Source organism: Topomyia yanbarensis, chromosome 3, assembly GCF_030247195.1.
Source record: "Topomyia yanbarensis strain Yona2022 chromosome 3, ASM3024719v1, whole genome shotgun sequence".
Classification (NCBI taxonomy): domain Eukaryota; kingdom Metazoa; phylum Arthropoda; class Insecta; order Diptera; family Culicidae; genus Topomyia; species Topomyia yanbarensis.
In genome coordinates this window covers 294,991,809-295,008,909 of record NC_080672.1, presented here as the reverse complement: position 1 = coordinate 295,008,909, position 17,101 = coordinate 294,991,809, and the positions used below count along the sequence as shown (strand labels likewise).

At 37.6% G+C, this 17,101-nt stretch overlaps 1 protein-coding gene across 4 annotated transcripts in view; it reads right to left on the bottom strand.

Annotated features, from left to right (window-relative positions):
• LOC131691021 (D-aspartate oxidase) overlaps positions 1–17,101 on the bottom strand; it is a 95,597-nt gene that overhangs the window by 12,213 nt on the left and 66,283 nt on the right. For 3 of the 4 annotated variants that reach the window (XM_058977155.1, XM_058977156.1, XM_058977154.1), the window contains exon 2: positions 12,407–12,602. In XM_058977155.1, coding sequence (XP_058833138.1) covers positions 12,407–12,594 — 188 coding nt within the window. In that variant the 5' untranslated portion in view covers positions 12,595–12,602. Of the gene's footprint in view, positions 1–12,406; positions 12,603–12,677; positions 12,811–17,101 lie in introns of those variants that run through there. The other variant, XM_058977153.1, reaches the window with a different exon arrangement.

The window sequence follows — 17,101 nt, the reverse complement described above, 5'->3', positions numbered from 1 at the left end:
CCCGATTTCGCCCTTCAGCAATCGCCATTTTCAAGAGGGCCAGGGATACCAGGTATCTTTTTCAAATTTCTGCACATTTTATTAAAAATGTCTTCATTTGTCTTCAACGGCCAAGATGTTGAATCGGTTATCAATTTTGAGCCAGAATTCTGCCCGAAATCAGTCAGACAACCGAAGAAATTTGTCTTCAAAATGAAAAATCCGTCTTCACAACATTTTAAATGTCTTCAAAATGAAGACATATCTTCAAATCTGGCATCACTGAAGAGGGCTAAACCGTGAACATGGTTTTCAGAAGGGCACGGTAAATGGGCTAAACTGACTCTGTCTTGCTGGGTATGGCTGGGTAAATAGGCGAGCTTGACAGGATATTTTGTAATAGGGCTCAGCAAATGGGCGCATAGAAATCCAATGCAAATGAAAGAGCGCGTGCATCTTTTCTTCAAATTTCATGAAAATATCGAAATATTTGAATGTTGTCACGGTAAAGATAGACACGTCTACCTTTATCAGGACACATGTTAGTGAACTCGGGTGATTCGTAGTTATTCTGCCTAAGCTCGACCCTCATTAACAGAAGACAAAGATTAAGCCCGTACGATATTAAGCCTGTTCTAATGACCCTGCCACTTCTAGTTTTCCGATCTGTTTACTTCACATCCTTGCTCTCACTTGAGTACTGTGGCTCTAAGTTTCATAACTTTCCCTACCCAGTAATCTCTAGCTAATTGAATGTCGTTAAAATGTAAAAAATAAATGTTTATGTGCAAGAACCACCAAGCAGACATGATCACACTGGATATTAAGTTTACGCCGCAGAACTAGCTGCCATTCAGTATACCCTTGGAGTCATTGAAACATTACCCGCAGGCCATTACTTCATCGTTTCAATAGCCTCAGTTCCATTGACACTATTCGCTCGATGAAACATGGAAAGCACTCCTCGTATTTTTTGGGGAAAATACGGGAGCTACTGAGTGCTTTATCTGACAACTCTTTCCAGGTTACCTTTGTTTGGGTCCCTTCTCATTGCTCCATTCCGGGCAATGAGAAGGCGGACTCCTTAGCTAAGGTGGGTGCCTTAGAAGGTGACGTTTACGAAAGAACAATTTGGTTCAGCGAATTTTTCAGTATTACTCATCAGAGAACCCTCGAAAGTTGGCAAACTTCGTGGAGCAGTGGGGAGCTAGGAATTCGATAATCCCTAAGGTTTCGACGAAACCTTGGTTCAAGGGGATGGATGTGGGTCGTGACTTCATTCGTGTGATGTCCCGACTCATGGCAAACCATTATACGCTGGATGCACATCTCCGGCGTATTGGGCTCGTAGAGAGTGGTATCTGCGCTTGTGGCGACGGCTATCACGACATCGAGCACATTGTCTGGGCGTGCTCCGAGTACAGTTCAGCCAGGTTTCGGCTAATGGATACCCTGCGGGTCCGAGGAAGACCAACCAACCCGGTTCCCGGTTCGAGATGTGCTGGCAAGCCGCGATGTCCTCTATATGTCCCTTATATACACCTTAGTGAAAACCATCAATATACAAGTCCAACCGCCCCTTCCTATTTTCCTTATCATTCTCAGAACCCTCTTCCACCTGTATCAAAGCATCTGTATCGAATGAGCCAACAAACACGGGACCTACAGCACGAACATAACACGCCCAACTCAAAATGTAGCCGATCCACATCTGAGCCGTACTACAAAATCGTCTGGAAAAACCCCTGCCATCTTGAGGAGAACCACCCGGCGTCCCAGTATATGATTCCTCCTGATGAAGGCCACCCGAGTTTGTAATCCATCCGTTGATCTCCCGATGCCTGAAACTGAAATAATTTTCTCTCCCTGCCATCTTTGTCTACCCTCCCTCCCCTGACTCTTATACCCAGAAGTAACACCCCAACCCCCCCCCCTCAAATATCTTCAAGAAGCATTTAGCTCTTCCTGTCTCTTCTAGTTTTAACTATTATATTATATAATCTCGTTGAAAATGCCCAACTCCACTACCCACAAAAAATAACTCTAATTGCGAATCTTTACAAAATTCAATCATGCCCTCTAGTTATTCCTACATTTAAGATAGTCGTAAAAATTGTCCCCCTTAGTTAAACATTATTTGCTCCAATAATCTCACTGATAAAAATGTCAAATCATATTGCCAAAACAACTAAATGACCCCCCTAATCTTACGAAAATCATATTATTCCCTTGTGTAGATATATAAGATAGCTATAAAATCGCATTAGTTTCATTTAAAAAAAATCAATATGTAATCCTCTAGTTTTAAGTAATTTAAAATGTAAAACAAAACAAAATTGGCACCTTTAAGCTAACGCAACGTGCCTTATCAAATAAACGAATTGAATAAAAAAAAATAGACGCCGAAATTAGCGAATTTTGTTACAATGAGCATTAAACTCGATTTACGAGAGTTTTTGGGGTCGCTGATTACGATTCTACAATCTACTGCAAAGTCATGAAGTAATGGTTAGTATCCAAGAATGTTGCGTACAAATGAAATGGCAAGTATTTGAGTTCTAACGGCGTTTATATTCTATTCAATCTTAAATAATGGGAAAGTAGCAAAGGTTTACACTAGAATGTTGATGATCTAGTTATCTTATCCTCTTTCGATGAACTGTTGTCGGCGTTGTTATACAAATTGTTATTTGGATCGTCCTCGGTTTTACTCGAAAACTGCAACAACTTACGTTTACCAATTTCGACGACAAACAAAACCGCTAGCTAATAAACGGCTACATTCTTAGTATCTTCAGTTAAATTACTAAAAATAACATTGTCTGCAACTTTGCTGAAGACTCAAAATGTCTATATCATTCCAGTAAAAAGTCACATTACAAAAATGCCTCTACATTTCATTTTGGAACATGGTCGTCTACTTCTGAAAATCTGTCTTAATAACTCCAAAAACTTGTCCTTAGTCACCAAAACTCAAAACCTTATGGTTTAGCCGCAAAATAATTAAAGGCTCGAAATTGCTCATTTTGACCACTGTGCATCCCTGTGGAGCTGGAACTGGAACTGCTGTAGAGTGCCCTGTAAACTAAAGGTAGGATAATTAAGTAAGCCGGGCAATATCTGTCACTATACGCCATCAAGAATCTTTCCGGTCATGAAGCACGATTTGATTTTAATCAAAACTTTTGAACGAATCATCCAGCGATTAAGATTGGAGTAGCATCGTGAATATAACGTTAGAGCATAACTTTGCTAAAATAAAATAACACGTCAGAAATAACGGTTATGATCTCCCTCATTACTTTATTTGAAACCAACAATTCTGCATAATAATGTTTCCGCTTTACAGGAACCAAAAAAATATTAAAAAATTAAGAACCGAACTCATGTCCTTTAGATTGTCTATTTATGACGCTCGCATCTGAACTATAAAACCGCCTTTGTTGATAGCTGCCTAGTTCGGTTTATGGCTAGCAGATATAGACACTTAAGCATTGTATAAAGAATAACTTTTGAACCAGAAGTCGCAGCCTAATACACTCTTCGGGGAAGTTGTACACGGTACTCGTATCTACGGAAATTTGAAAAGCATATATTTTTAGAATACATAGGAACGTGTCTACGAAATATTCAATAATGCGGATCGTTTATCCATGTTAACCCAAGCAGCACACGTTGTTTCATAGAAGTGTATGCAACTATTGTAACGATATACCTATCTGTTAAAAGACAGACTTTGCATTCATTAATCGACTATTACGTAACGGAAAAAGCGCAAGAGGCGGAGCCTACTTGCAACATAGTGGATAGTATGAAGTGTATGCAACATATAACTTTTAAACACCTTCTTAAAAAAATTGCAATAGTGTTGAATAAAACTTTAAAGAAACACGGTATTAATATTTCAAAGATTTTCTTCCATTTATATATATATATATATATATATATATATATATATATATATATATATATATATATATATATATATATATATATATATATATATATATATATATATATATATATATATATATATATATATATATATATATATATATATATATATATATATATATATATATATATTGTGAACACGGTATTGCCTTAACTATTGCAATGCTGTTGCTACAACTGATATTTTGTGACTTATCAAAATTTTAAATTTTGCAGTTGCATAAACTAAAAACACACAGTTGAAACGCAGGGTTGATTTTTATGATTTCGCGATTAATATTTTTTTGTGTTTTCTTAGTAACAAACATACACCAAAGTCTTCATATCTACAAATTGTTTCTTTTTCTTCTACAATTGATAGATATTAATAATGGAAAACAGCAGTTAAAAAATTTGCGGTTTCCGAAGGGACATGTTATCAACGCTTTGAATTTCATCGTGTAGAATTTCAGTGTACGTCTGAATTTTAAGTGCGCCAAGTATTAAATAATTCCGTAATAATTTACTTTAAACAATTTTGTAAGTGTAATTTAAAACAAATGATTGGCCATTGAAAATGTGTTTCAAATGTTCATATAGTTAAGGGTCGTGAACTAATTTGTCATTGTATTGTATTTTATCTGAATATATAAATCGAAAAGACCCATGTGAACCAGGTTATTATTTTAGATTAACTTTTCCAGTCATTATATGGCTGCCGCCGAAGTCGCATTAATAGTTTCCAATATGTTTTTAATAAGTCAATCTGGGATTGCATAACCATTTGTTACGCTATGATTTCAAGCCAGATTGTAAAAGAACCGCTTTAGTGACATAAATTAGTTTTGCAATGGGTATCTGACTAAAAGGTGGAACGATGTTGCAAATATCTATATGACAACAAAAGGGTCCAATCACAAATGCTCCGCTGTAGTGATTCATAGCATAACCTAAAAATTCTTTTTGCACTTCAATTAAGTTCTACAAGATGACGACACAAATGAACCCATGATGAATGAAGTTCATGTTTGACAATTCTCGGTGGTTTGTTTACTCTGTCAGTTGCGTGAGTTCGAGTGCAATGGGTGCTCATCTGTTTCATTCGAACTCACGTAGCTCCCATGTAAACAAACCACCGAGAATTGTCAAAGGAAGTTCATCCGACTCATTTTGTGGGGTTATGTCGGCTGGTGTAAAACCTAATATATCAAACAGTGTTGCTATTTTAAATTTTTAGAAGTTGAGAGATAATTTTTTTGTTTTTGTAAGAAGCGGGATCTTCAGAAAGAAGTATTGCTGCAAAATATAAAATGTTATTGTTGTGCTAATACCTTGGTGTACGCATATTAGTTTTTGCAAACGAAAGCGACTACTGATATAACGCATTCATGATTCGCTCTTTGGACACTTTGTAACTTGAATGCTTTTTAAAGGAACATCCGCTGGTTGGACCATGGTCCAACTAAACTACAACAGAATGTAAAAACCTAAATGTAAAGACATCCTTATAATTACACAACCTACAACTTCGTCAAACACACTGTCTTTTTATCTTTTGTATTACATAGTTGATAACAGTGTAACCGTATCGACTGAATCCCGAACTAATTTTATATGATCAAATAAAGGGGTAGGTGCTCTGCAGCGACTTTGCCATAGGCACCATAATTTTAAAACGAAAGATAAGAGAAAGAAAGACTATCGAGGATAGAAAAAAATTTGAATTAAAAGAAAATATTCAAGGTTTTCGGAGTTATGGCCCATCCCCATAGGCGTGTTTTTTGGCAGAAGCTTGCGGTGCCGAACCTTTCAACTGAAATCAAAAAAGTAAAAAATATATTGAAGGAAAATGTATTGTGGTCTACTTGAACGGATCGGTTTCCCAATATTTTTTTTTTCCTTCAACAAAAACATGTTCATCATAAAATTGAGTTTTGTGGTGTTCAAAATCTTAAACAAAAATTCATCGCAAAGAATCGAAAATTTTTGGACTAATAATGTTATGAATGAATGAATAATAAACAATGTTTTGTAATTTTCACAGAACTCATATGCAACAAATAATGTATAGTGTGCTTTAGATAATCGCAGGCAACAAATATGAAACTTTCATGTAACAGGATTGATTTTATTGTTGTGTACCAGTAATTTGTAACTATATTGATTTAGTTTCTGATGCGAGAAACTGTAATTCAACATGTGTTGAACAACTTATCATCTACAACTGTAATGGAATTAATTTACAACATAACTAATTTCAATTTTTCAATCATGTTGCAAGTGCTGCTTGGGAAATCACATAAAACTTTAAACCATTTGTGCCATAATGGTCGCAACTGATGCCATTTTGGTAAACATGAGTAATGGAAAAGCAAACTAATAGAAGCACACTAAAACAGACCAATGAAGTAGTATATAAAAACACTTATAACATGCGATCAAACTACTTTAACTCATATAGAATTTCATCATGCTATGCTTGCCGGGAATGAATGATTCACGTGCGTCGGTAAATTAATTGTACCTTAATTTATCCAATCCGACCTTCCCGAATGAAACACAATGCACAGATTGAACACCGGATGTATTAGCCACTATTGTATCACATACGCCGGTACTGCATCCATTCCCTGACCCACCTGTCACAAGTACTCAAAAGAACACATACATAGATAAACATACGACTACTACATAACAATTGTTCACTAGTACTAAAAACTACAATATTACAAAACGATAACTAATTGGTTACAACTTATGAATTTATTTAAATTGTTTTAATAATAAATTAATTTAGTTAACCGATAAATGGACACACAATAACCCCCATTGTGGGCCCCATCCACCAACACTGCCATTAAACTGTGGAACAATGTCTGCAAACACGGCCCACGGCAAAAGTCAATCCATGTCGACCCGCCAGCCGGCCACGCCAGCGCGCACAGGCTAGTGGTTGAGCGTTAGTATGGGCTGGCGCAGAGAATGAAAAAACACAAAACACAAAAAGGCCCATAAGCCCTCCCGGTCTCCTCGATGTACCACTATCGAGGAGTAATGCAATAGCCATCTTAAAGCAATTGTCTATCAGAGGTTCTTTAGCATTGGTGCACGCAATAGGCTTGATGATGTTTGCAATGCCGTCAAACCCATCAACCTAGGGGAGGGGATTTGGATGATTCTATATATATATATATATATATATATATATATATATATATATATATATATATATATATATATATATATATATATATATATATATATATATATATATATATATATATATATATATATATATATATATATATATATATATATATATATATATATATATATATATATATATATATATATATATATATATATATATATATATATATATATATATATATATATATATATATATATATATATATATATATATATATATATATATATATATATATATATATATATATATATATATATATATATATATATATATATATATATATATATATATATATATATATATATATATATATATATATATATATATATATATATATATATATATATATATATAAGTTAATGTATGTTTGTATGTATGTATGTCCGCTAACTACTTCTAAACTACAAATCCGATCTTGATCAAATTTGGAATACGTATTCTTTCCCCCAAGAAGTTGTTCATGGTATGGTTTTTTTGGGAGGGGGGGGAATACTCTGCTTTAAGGGGGGGGGAGGGTTGTTTTCTAGGTAAAGAATTATTTATATCTCCATGTTTATTAGTATACGACATATCGTCGCTGTTGTGCTATCTTATGATAAGCGCCATTTGGCACATTTCGAGAAAAACGATTTTTAAAGTTTGAGATTGAATATTTTCGAACTTATAAATAGTATAAACAACCCAAAGAAGACAATTGATGCTTCTATCTATTCTGTATTAATCTCTTAAATATTTCGAAGATCGGTTTAATACGTTGCGAGTTTTTACTATGAATGTAAACAAAAGACGCACTCACACGTGTCATAGGCGTGTGTTGATGACAAAATTTATATGGCGTGTCATAATCGTGCATGGAAAATTTTCCAAAGAAAAAAGTCATCAATTTTTAACTTTTATTCATATCTTTGGGTTCATTTGGTATATAAACAATCGGTGAGATGCATTTTGAAGGAAATGAATCAGGGAATATAGGAAAAATAATTATTCTTGGTTTCAGTGTTGCCAAATATGCTTTATTTCCAGTTTAAACCGTAAACTTTTCTCACAACTCGTGTATTTTTCTTTGGAAAATTTTTATGCCATTGTGTTCCTCAGACATTTTTACACATAAAAACTTCTAAAACTTCAATATAACTTGAGCAAATCCCTAGATACAGTGATTTGAAGCAAAAAACTGACTATTTCTTATCGTGTTTCAATCTATATCTAAGTAACCAAGCACAATTTCAAAATTTTGAAAACGCCACTTTGTAGAGATTGCTCAGACAAGTAATGTGGCATATCTAACTCAGTTTACCCCAAAATGGCGTTTGTCATAAGATAGCACAACAGCGACGATATGCATTTCTCCCACCAAGCCAATGGTAGATGGGAGTGGACCACGAAAGGGGGGGGAGAGGGTTTTGAAGTAGTCTATTCATTCAATGTGATTATTAGCGACGAATTCAATTTTGACATAAGTATTCCTTCCACTAAGGAGATGGTCATGGGGTGGTTTTTGTGCTTGATGGGAGGGTGAGAAGTACCTGAGCTGATGAAAAGGAGAGGGGGGGGGGTGAACTGAAGAACTTTTTTTTAACTTTAAACATTATATTAGCGACTAAAACTAAAAGTCGCAAGGGCAGAACATACTTCGCAAAACCCGTTTCAAACATACCGAGATGCAACATTTGAGCAATATTTTTCTAAATGTTCACTGACAAATATTGAAAATTGGGTGAGTTACAGTGAATCTTCAAGAGACACCTCGAAAAAATGCGATGTACAGCATAACTCAAAATCTACTGAACCAAATTGTTTAAAATTTTGTACAGTTCTCCTTCATATCATTACATCATTAACAATCATAACTTTGTTCACAAAAACAAGATATATGATTTTTTTATGTAAATTGCATTTTAGCTGCAGAATGCTACAAAAAATTCAAATATCAAGAAAAAAATAAAAGCTTCGATCAATACCTGGGAATATGTAAAAGTACTGTGCACACCTTGAAAACGATTGGTCCAATATATTTTGAAAAGAAATATTGTTCAATTGTGCAGTGATTATATGGAAAGTGAATTCTCAGTATCGCCCACATATTTTTTTTAAATGTGGCATTTTTATGAATTAACTTTACCCACGGCCACCAACACTACTTAATGTCTTCGTATCATTGGAATTAGGTTTCGAAAACAGAACTTTCCACTATATGTGCATTCTTTTATTGAATGATTGTTATAGTCACCTTCGCAGGTCAATTCGCCTAAAAAAGTTAGATATAGATAATACAATCCGTTGAAGAATTAATCGATTGCGTATATTGACTTCAATTTCATTTACTACTCCATCCAAAATAAAATCGATGGAAATTCGATTACGCATATAAATTTATGGATTATCCTGTTGAATTATTTAATTCAGTCGATTCACCAGACTTTCAGCGCGAGATGGTAATATTGAGTATTGGTACTTAACCTACCCAGCAGTCTCCGTCAGACGAAGATTTTTATATTTTATCGAAAGAAAAAAGTTAGTACTTTCAATTGTAATCAAAGCCATCTGCGAATTTTTGCGATTAAAGAAGTTGCCTAATGTGTAAATTTACCAAAAAATATTCGAAAATTGACAATAACTTTGTTGTTTCTAGATTTACAGATTCATCGTTGTTATAAAAAATGTGTATTTTATCGCTTTCAACTACTTTGAAGAAGAACATTTTTAATAATAAAAAGTAATCGCAAAAAGTTATATTGAAAAAAACTGTTTTTAAGGGGTCTATCTCAAGCAACCTTACATATCTCGGTACTGTTACTATGCAGAGCTTTAGCATCTTCAGAAAAAAAATTTCACAATAATATTTTCTAGAACTTTACTGAAGACCGCGAGCTTCTAGCTAAATAATTTGGGGAAATAAATTTTCTATCTCACTTTTAGAGGGATTAATCACTCAATTCATTATATAACAAAATCTTATTTATATCTAGAAACTTCTTCGAAAAAATCCATTCTCCAAAACCAATGGTTCAGGAGCTATTGAATTTTGATCGTAGAAACTATGCTTTGAAACACTGTGCATCACACGTGTTGCAATTGAAACTTTGTGTGCCTATTGTATTAGTTACTGCACAACATCGACCCATCACAACTGTGCCTTGATTGAAAAATTTCATTTAAGCGACCATTGTAACTAGAAAATATAAAGGAGCAGATGTACTGCTACCTCGAATTCGAATCATACCAAGGGATTTCAAACGATTGTGTGTAGGAAAATCGAACAATTTATTTGATTGTGCTCCAGGTGGTCAATCCAAGAACATTGTCTATCCGCGAGAATTATAATAAGTTTCTTCTTTGTAACATTTTTTTTGTTATTTTTAGTATATTTAAACTATTTCGTTTAGTCCTGATGGGTGTAGCGAAGCGCACCGGGTTACAGCTAGTTTTTGATCTAAAAATGAGTTCAGTGTACCTTCATCTGGTCGGTGTTAAGTCAGACCGGACTAAGTGACAAAATATTGATTTCGAGAAAAATGAGTTTAAAGTTTGAATCGCAGCATCCTTTACATTATGGTTGGAAATTAATTTTTTCCATTATTCTTGTTTATTATTACATATTTCAAATTTGGCAAAAGTCGAATGTAGCTGAAATTATCTCGTTTTTTGATGTTTTGCGACTTAGTCCGGTCTGACTTAACACCAACCATCTCTAAAAAAATTCAATCGTTACGACAAATGAATTCATTGAACTACCCTATAATATAATCTTTTGTCATGTCGAAATTTACCAGGTCTACTTAAAAATACTAATGGCTAAAATGTCAGCTAACTACATGTACGAAGAAGATTGTTAGTTTACAAGGTCGACCACTATATTCAATCAATGTTGACCCAGGTTACAAGTGGCAAACATCTGAAACCTGACTGACTGCGTGACGGCGTGCTCACTAACCATTTGCGGGAAATGTGGAAAACAGGTGGTTCAAACAAAAAGGCAATATTCCTATGTAGACGATCTGGTGTGTAGCGCCACTTCAATTAATTTGCATATTTGCTAGTTGCGTAATTTATGGCTTCTATAAATGCTCGATGGTAGCACATACCTATTTGCATGGCATTTTTCTTCTAGCTTCTATAGAATACCCACACTAACTCAGCCCAACGGCGGCGCGTGTAGATATTCTACCAGCGATCTGCTCACCGCGTTTGCCTGGCTCTGGCGTAAGGCCGTTCCTTGGTGAATCTTTCTATTTTTGGTGTGGCTGTTTATATTTCCGCACCTATATTTATAGTTTATAAACACCCAATAAAATATGTGTGGCGAATAAGCGGTGCTTCGCTCTGGTATGCACGAAAAGTCAGAATTAATAAAGCACGGCAAGTTCGTTTGCTATAATGTTTTGCACAGATGGGTTAGTTCCTTATTTTTTTTCCTTGCAATATTAATCTGATATTAGTTTTTCCGTCAAGTTTCAGCACCTCTACTGATTTAATTATTGTTCAATATTAAAATTAGTTGTTTGTTTGTTTCTACCACAGTTATTTTCTTCTTGCACCGCACTGTGCTAGTCATGACTGTACACACCAGTGTAAAATTATTTTACATAAATAAATAGACTTCCTTTGGTTGAAATGTTGATGGATTGGGACTGGACAGACATATTGCTATTTCCGAATTCGATCAAATCAGACAGGTGTACGACGAAATAAGTCTTCAACCCTTATTTGGTCGATTTGAAAGTTCAACGACTCTCTATCGCCGTTGATAAATTTAACCACACAACCAGATCGTTAGTTTCCTTGGAGACTCGAAAGCAGGTTAAATATATTCGCAAAAACCCACCTTTAAATTTAAAACCATTTCGCATGCCGAACCGAAATATCTCAAACGATATAGAGAAAAAGAACTAGGATGGACGATCGTTTATTGAGCTCATAAATCAGGTATAAGATTATGTAATTAATTACACGGCCTGCGATCAACTACCCATGATTGCATATTTGTCTTGTTTTCTATGGGATTTCCTATCTTTATGGGACTCATTTGCGATCATAGGCAGTCAATAGGTATCTTAATTCTTAATATAATAACAAAACGAATGTGAGAAATGTTTAGTGTTGAGGGCAGCAAATTTTCGAACCATGTGTCCCTCTTCACATCCTACCTTTGGAGCCGATGCGAGATAGTAGACAGTGTTCTAACTGATACATTCAATTGGCCCGGACAAATCCAGAAGCAGAGATGTATTCAGGAACAGATACCCTATGTAACACAATCGCAAATATCGGAATCAAACTCACCTAGTGATATCCTCCGTCGGTCCGCAGAAACTGGTCCCAGGGCGAAACAGTCCAGCTGCTACATCGCTGCAGGTGTCTTGTTCGAATCGGTCGGCCACTATGGTGATGTTTGCATTTCGAAACTCCCGCTGCAGCTCCAGGGCGGTTGTCAGTCCGACCACTCCAGCTCCAATCACGCATAGGTTCATATTTAAGCCTATAATGATGACAGCAATGAAAGGATGTCTTATTATATCGATTTGAATTGTTTCTTGTCTATTGAAGGATATACCCAAAATCATCAAGATTTTTTTGGTGGATTCACAACATGCCTGGACTATCGAGAATTTGATGCCTACTACGAGATGTTTAGATAAGCTCTATTTGCTTTCACATTTTATGCTAGGTACGGAAATCATAGTCTGGTGTGAACGGATGCACGGCTGCTCTAAAGCAAATGAACGAGTAGGCATCGGTTGTTGAACGGTAAATTAATTAAGCGAAAGTTCAAGTGTACGATGTAGGCCTTGTACATAGACAATGAATCGTTTCCTCGTTGGACTATTTTGGCAAGGAAATGTATTTTGACGGCTTGATGTTAAAATTATTTCCTGCTCTTTAATAAAATAGTTTGCTTTGCGTCGTATGACGACGATTTCTGCCGTGTTTCGAGCAGATGTTAGATAATTAAACAACTTAAATGTTTCGTCCCAGTCCATTCTGAAACGTAATTTGGTAGAGCGAGGAGGAAGTACTAACCGCATAAAACAATTCTACGTCATAAAACCCCAAAGGTTGTATATGACTGAGCCCGGTTGACATGAACACATATAGCTATGGAACTGCTCAGTAGCATAAAAAGGAGATTCATAGCTACTCCCTTGCAAACAATGAGCCGATTGTCTCGCTATGGCGTTCAATGCAATATGTGAGATAGTAGACAGTGCGGCTATATGCCCGAAAACATATTCTGATACATACTTAGATAATAATAGAATCTCTCCGTTTCTGATGAGACCAGAATATTGCGTCTTCGGATTGAATTTCATACACCCTTTAGATGAATACGCATGGTCGATTGTTAAAATGAGCGAAAGGCATTGGCATTGATGCGTATATTTTTTTCACTGAGCGTCTCTCACTGACACCAGTGGCTTATTTGGTATGATAAAAAATTAAAGAAGCGATAAACCAAAATAAAATAAAATAACTATCTTAACAAAGATTTTGGAAATCTTTTCTTTTGAACATCTGGATGGCCTTTGAAAAATTGCGGGACCATGTTTTTGTCTTTCTTATATAAAGAAATAATCACTCCAAAAATCGACTTTTCAACCGAGGCCCGAAGTGCCGAGTGTCATGTATCATTCGATCCAGTTCGTCAAGATCGCAAAATGTCTGTGTGTATGTATGCATGTGTGTACGTATGTGTATGTTAAAAGATGTCAATCAATTTCCCAAAGTTAGCTGGACCGATTTGCACACACTTAGTTTCAAATGAACGGTATAACCACAGACAAACAGACGTAACACGAGATGAATTTTCATCGCCCACAGAAAAAAACGGTCGATTCAAATTATGAAAAATGCGCCATCTCACCGAGCGTGGCGCTAGTGAAGCGATTTTGACACATAACCATAATGCGCCACTTCGCACCACCCGAAAATCAAGATGAAGGGAAAGAAAGGTGGGAACATTCGTCACTTTTAAGTGTAATACTTTTATACATGTAAAATTAAACATGGCGTCCGCGACCCTGGAAATAAACATAAAGAGCGGAATGAGAAAAGGTACCGATAAAAATAATTGTATCGTCAGTTGTTTGTTTTTCTTCATATCCTTTATCGGTTTTTTCGAAGAAAAATAACAACTGTACTTAAACATAGAAAAATTGGGAACCGCCATTTTCATTTTATTTATTTATTTATGTTAATTACCTTCACCAACAAGCCCCTTGGCCCCAATGGTGGTTGCTTAAACTAATTACATTTTAAAATTGACAACATTTTCGCTTTTATAGCATTCCGCGTCCGGTTGAAGTCGAAGGCCGTCGCCACACTGTTAAAAATTCGTTGGAGTCCGGTTACAGCGCTCTGGCAACCATAGTTGGTTCTCCTGAACGGAACTCGCAGAAGGGAGTTATTACGGAGAGCTCGAACGCGGGCTTGAAGATCCAGACGTCCGAGGATTGTAGGGCAATCCACCCTGGCAGAGAGTAAGTCCGAGACGAACAGGGCTCGAGAGCAGTCCCTCCGAATGCTGAGTGTATCGAGGTGTATAAGCTGGCAACGGTTTTCATAACTCGGCAGCTGAAATCTGTTTCGCCATGGGAGATGACGAAGGGCGAAGCGTATGAACCTGCGTTGGACAGCCTCGATTCTGTCAATCCCGTTCTGGTAGTACGGATTCCAAACAGCTGAACAATATTCTAACGTTGGGCGGACCAACGCGCAGTAAAGCGATTTAAGACAATATACGTCCCTGAAGTTTTTCGCTATTCGGAAGATGAACCCAAGCTGTCGTGATGCCTTATCCACGATGTATGACGTATGTGGTTTGAATGTTAATGCCGAATCCATGATGACTCCGAGATCTTTGATGTGAGAGTGTCTTGGAATGCTCGAGCCGAAGAAATGGTAGTTAAACTGAGTCGGTTGGCGTTTCTTGTAATGTGAAATTGACGTCATTAAAGTAGAGGAGGAATATTACTGGACCGAGATGGCTTCCTTGTGGTATGCCGGATGTAGCGAAGAAGGGTGCAGATAGACAGTCCTTAATGCTGATTTGGAGTTGCCTTCCATCGAGGTAGGAACGAAACCAGCGCAGAAGTTGTCCATGAATGCCGAGTTTGTCCAACTTCGCTATTGCGATATCATGGTTGATTTTGTCGAAGGCCGCAGATAGATCCATATAAATAGCATCGGTTTGCAATCCGTCAGCGAATCCATCCATTACATATGTTGTGAACGAGAGCAGGTTTGTCGTTGTCGATCGTTTAGGCATGAAACCGTGTTGGTCATCTGCAATGTAGTGTTTGCAGTGAAAGAAAACAGGATCTAACACAACCAGTTCGAACAGTTTTGATACAGCACTTAAACACGAGATTCCCCGATAATTGTCAATGTTCGATTTGTTTCCTTTTTTATGAACTGGAAACATGTGCGCTGCTTTCCAGCAGGAAGGGAATGTACCAGTAGTGAGTGATAGCTCGAAGACTCGCCGAAGTGGTTCAAGAAGCCCGCTGATGCACTTTTTGACAAAAATCGAGGGAACACCATCTGGACCTGGGGAACAAGATGCTTTCAGTTTGGCATTTGCTGCAAGAATGTTGTTGGAGGACGGATCAGGTACAGCAGAGAGCGAAGCCATGTTGCCGTGTAGGAAGATCCTTTCGTCAATCTCACGAACAGTATCGGAACGGTTCACGGTTGCCTGGTCGACTGTGGTGAGGGATTCGAGGCATCCCGAATCAACTGCGTCGCGCCCCAAAATACGACTATCGTCGTCGTCGAGAGAGATGGTTGGCATCTGATAACAAGATGTCGGAGCAAAAGGCAAAAAACTGGAAGCGAAGAATACATCAGCGCTTGAAGTGTTCGGAACAGATGTATACTTGCCATTTGCGGCAGGTTGGAAGACCCTTTCACCCATCCCACACACAGGACCGGGACGACTGATGATCGCTGGCTGCAAGTGCTCGACTGTGGCGGGGGGATCGAGGGCTTCCATAGTGCCAACTGCAGTGCGTCCCAGTATGCGTTGGAACCCGATGGCGGAATGCGGAGAGCAGGAACGGGGTGGTAGCAGCTTGCGGCGAGATTCGTACGATGAGCTAGAAGCGTGAATCGGTTCAACCGTTGTATCGTTACAATTTTTATTATACTTGCCGAGAAAGGCGGCTTGGAAGACCCTTTCCCCACCCACACATACAGGACCGGGACGACTGATGAACGCTGGCGGCATGGGCTCGACTGTAGCGGGGGGATCGAGGGCTTCCATAGTACCAACTGCGTTGCATCCCAGTATGCGATCGGCATCGATACTCCTTCACAAGGGCGGTGTGGCTTGGTATAGTGGCATGGCCAATCGTTGCGGAGTCCTCTGCAGGACCATTGATGGGCCGGGTTGCATTAGAGAGGTACATGCTTCTTCTGGAGGCGGTGGAAAATCAGTCGGCGGACTCCAAATGTTCTGGGTACGGCTGTCTTCAAATTCCCTGAACAGTATGCCTTGCGGCCATGTGTCAGGATTAAGAGCTGCATCACGGTACTTTGGGTGAACTCCAACTTTGAAGGATATGAAGTTCAAAGTACTGACGTCTATGCCTTTTTTAACAAGCGGAATAACCTTTATCTCCTCGTTACAATTTAGTCCTTCTTCAGACATTTTTTCGACAGTCTCTTTGCTAACGCTAGGATGAAAGCGCCAAAGATACATCCAGAGCAACGGCGCGGGAGGTGGAACCGTAAAAATGTTGCTATTATCGACTAGCTTTCGACTACCAACAAGAATATTGCTCGGATCAGGGCCATCCTCGCGACGACGTTTCTGAGGTGGTCGAGAGGTACCGGAGTTTGGCCGGACTGGAGTAGCTGTTGAAACCTTTCTAGCCAGGCGCGAAATTTGCTGGTTATTTTTGGATAACTCGGCCTTTAGCTCAGCACAGACGTCATCCGTTTTCCCAGCGATAGCAGCGATAACACATCCAAGTGAAG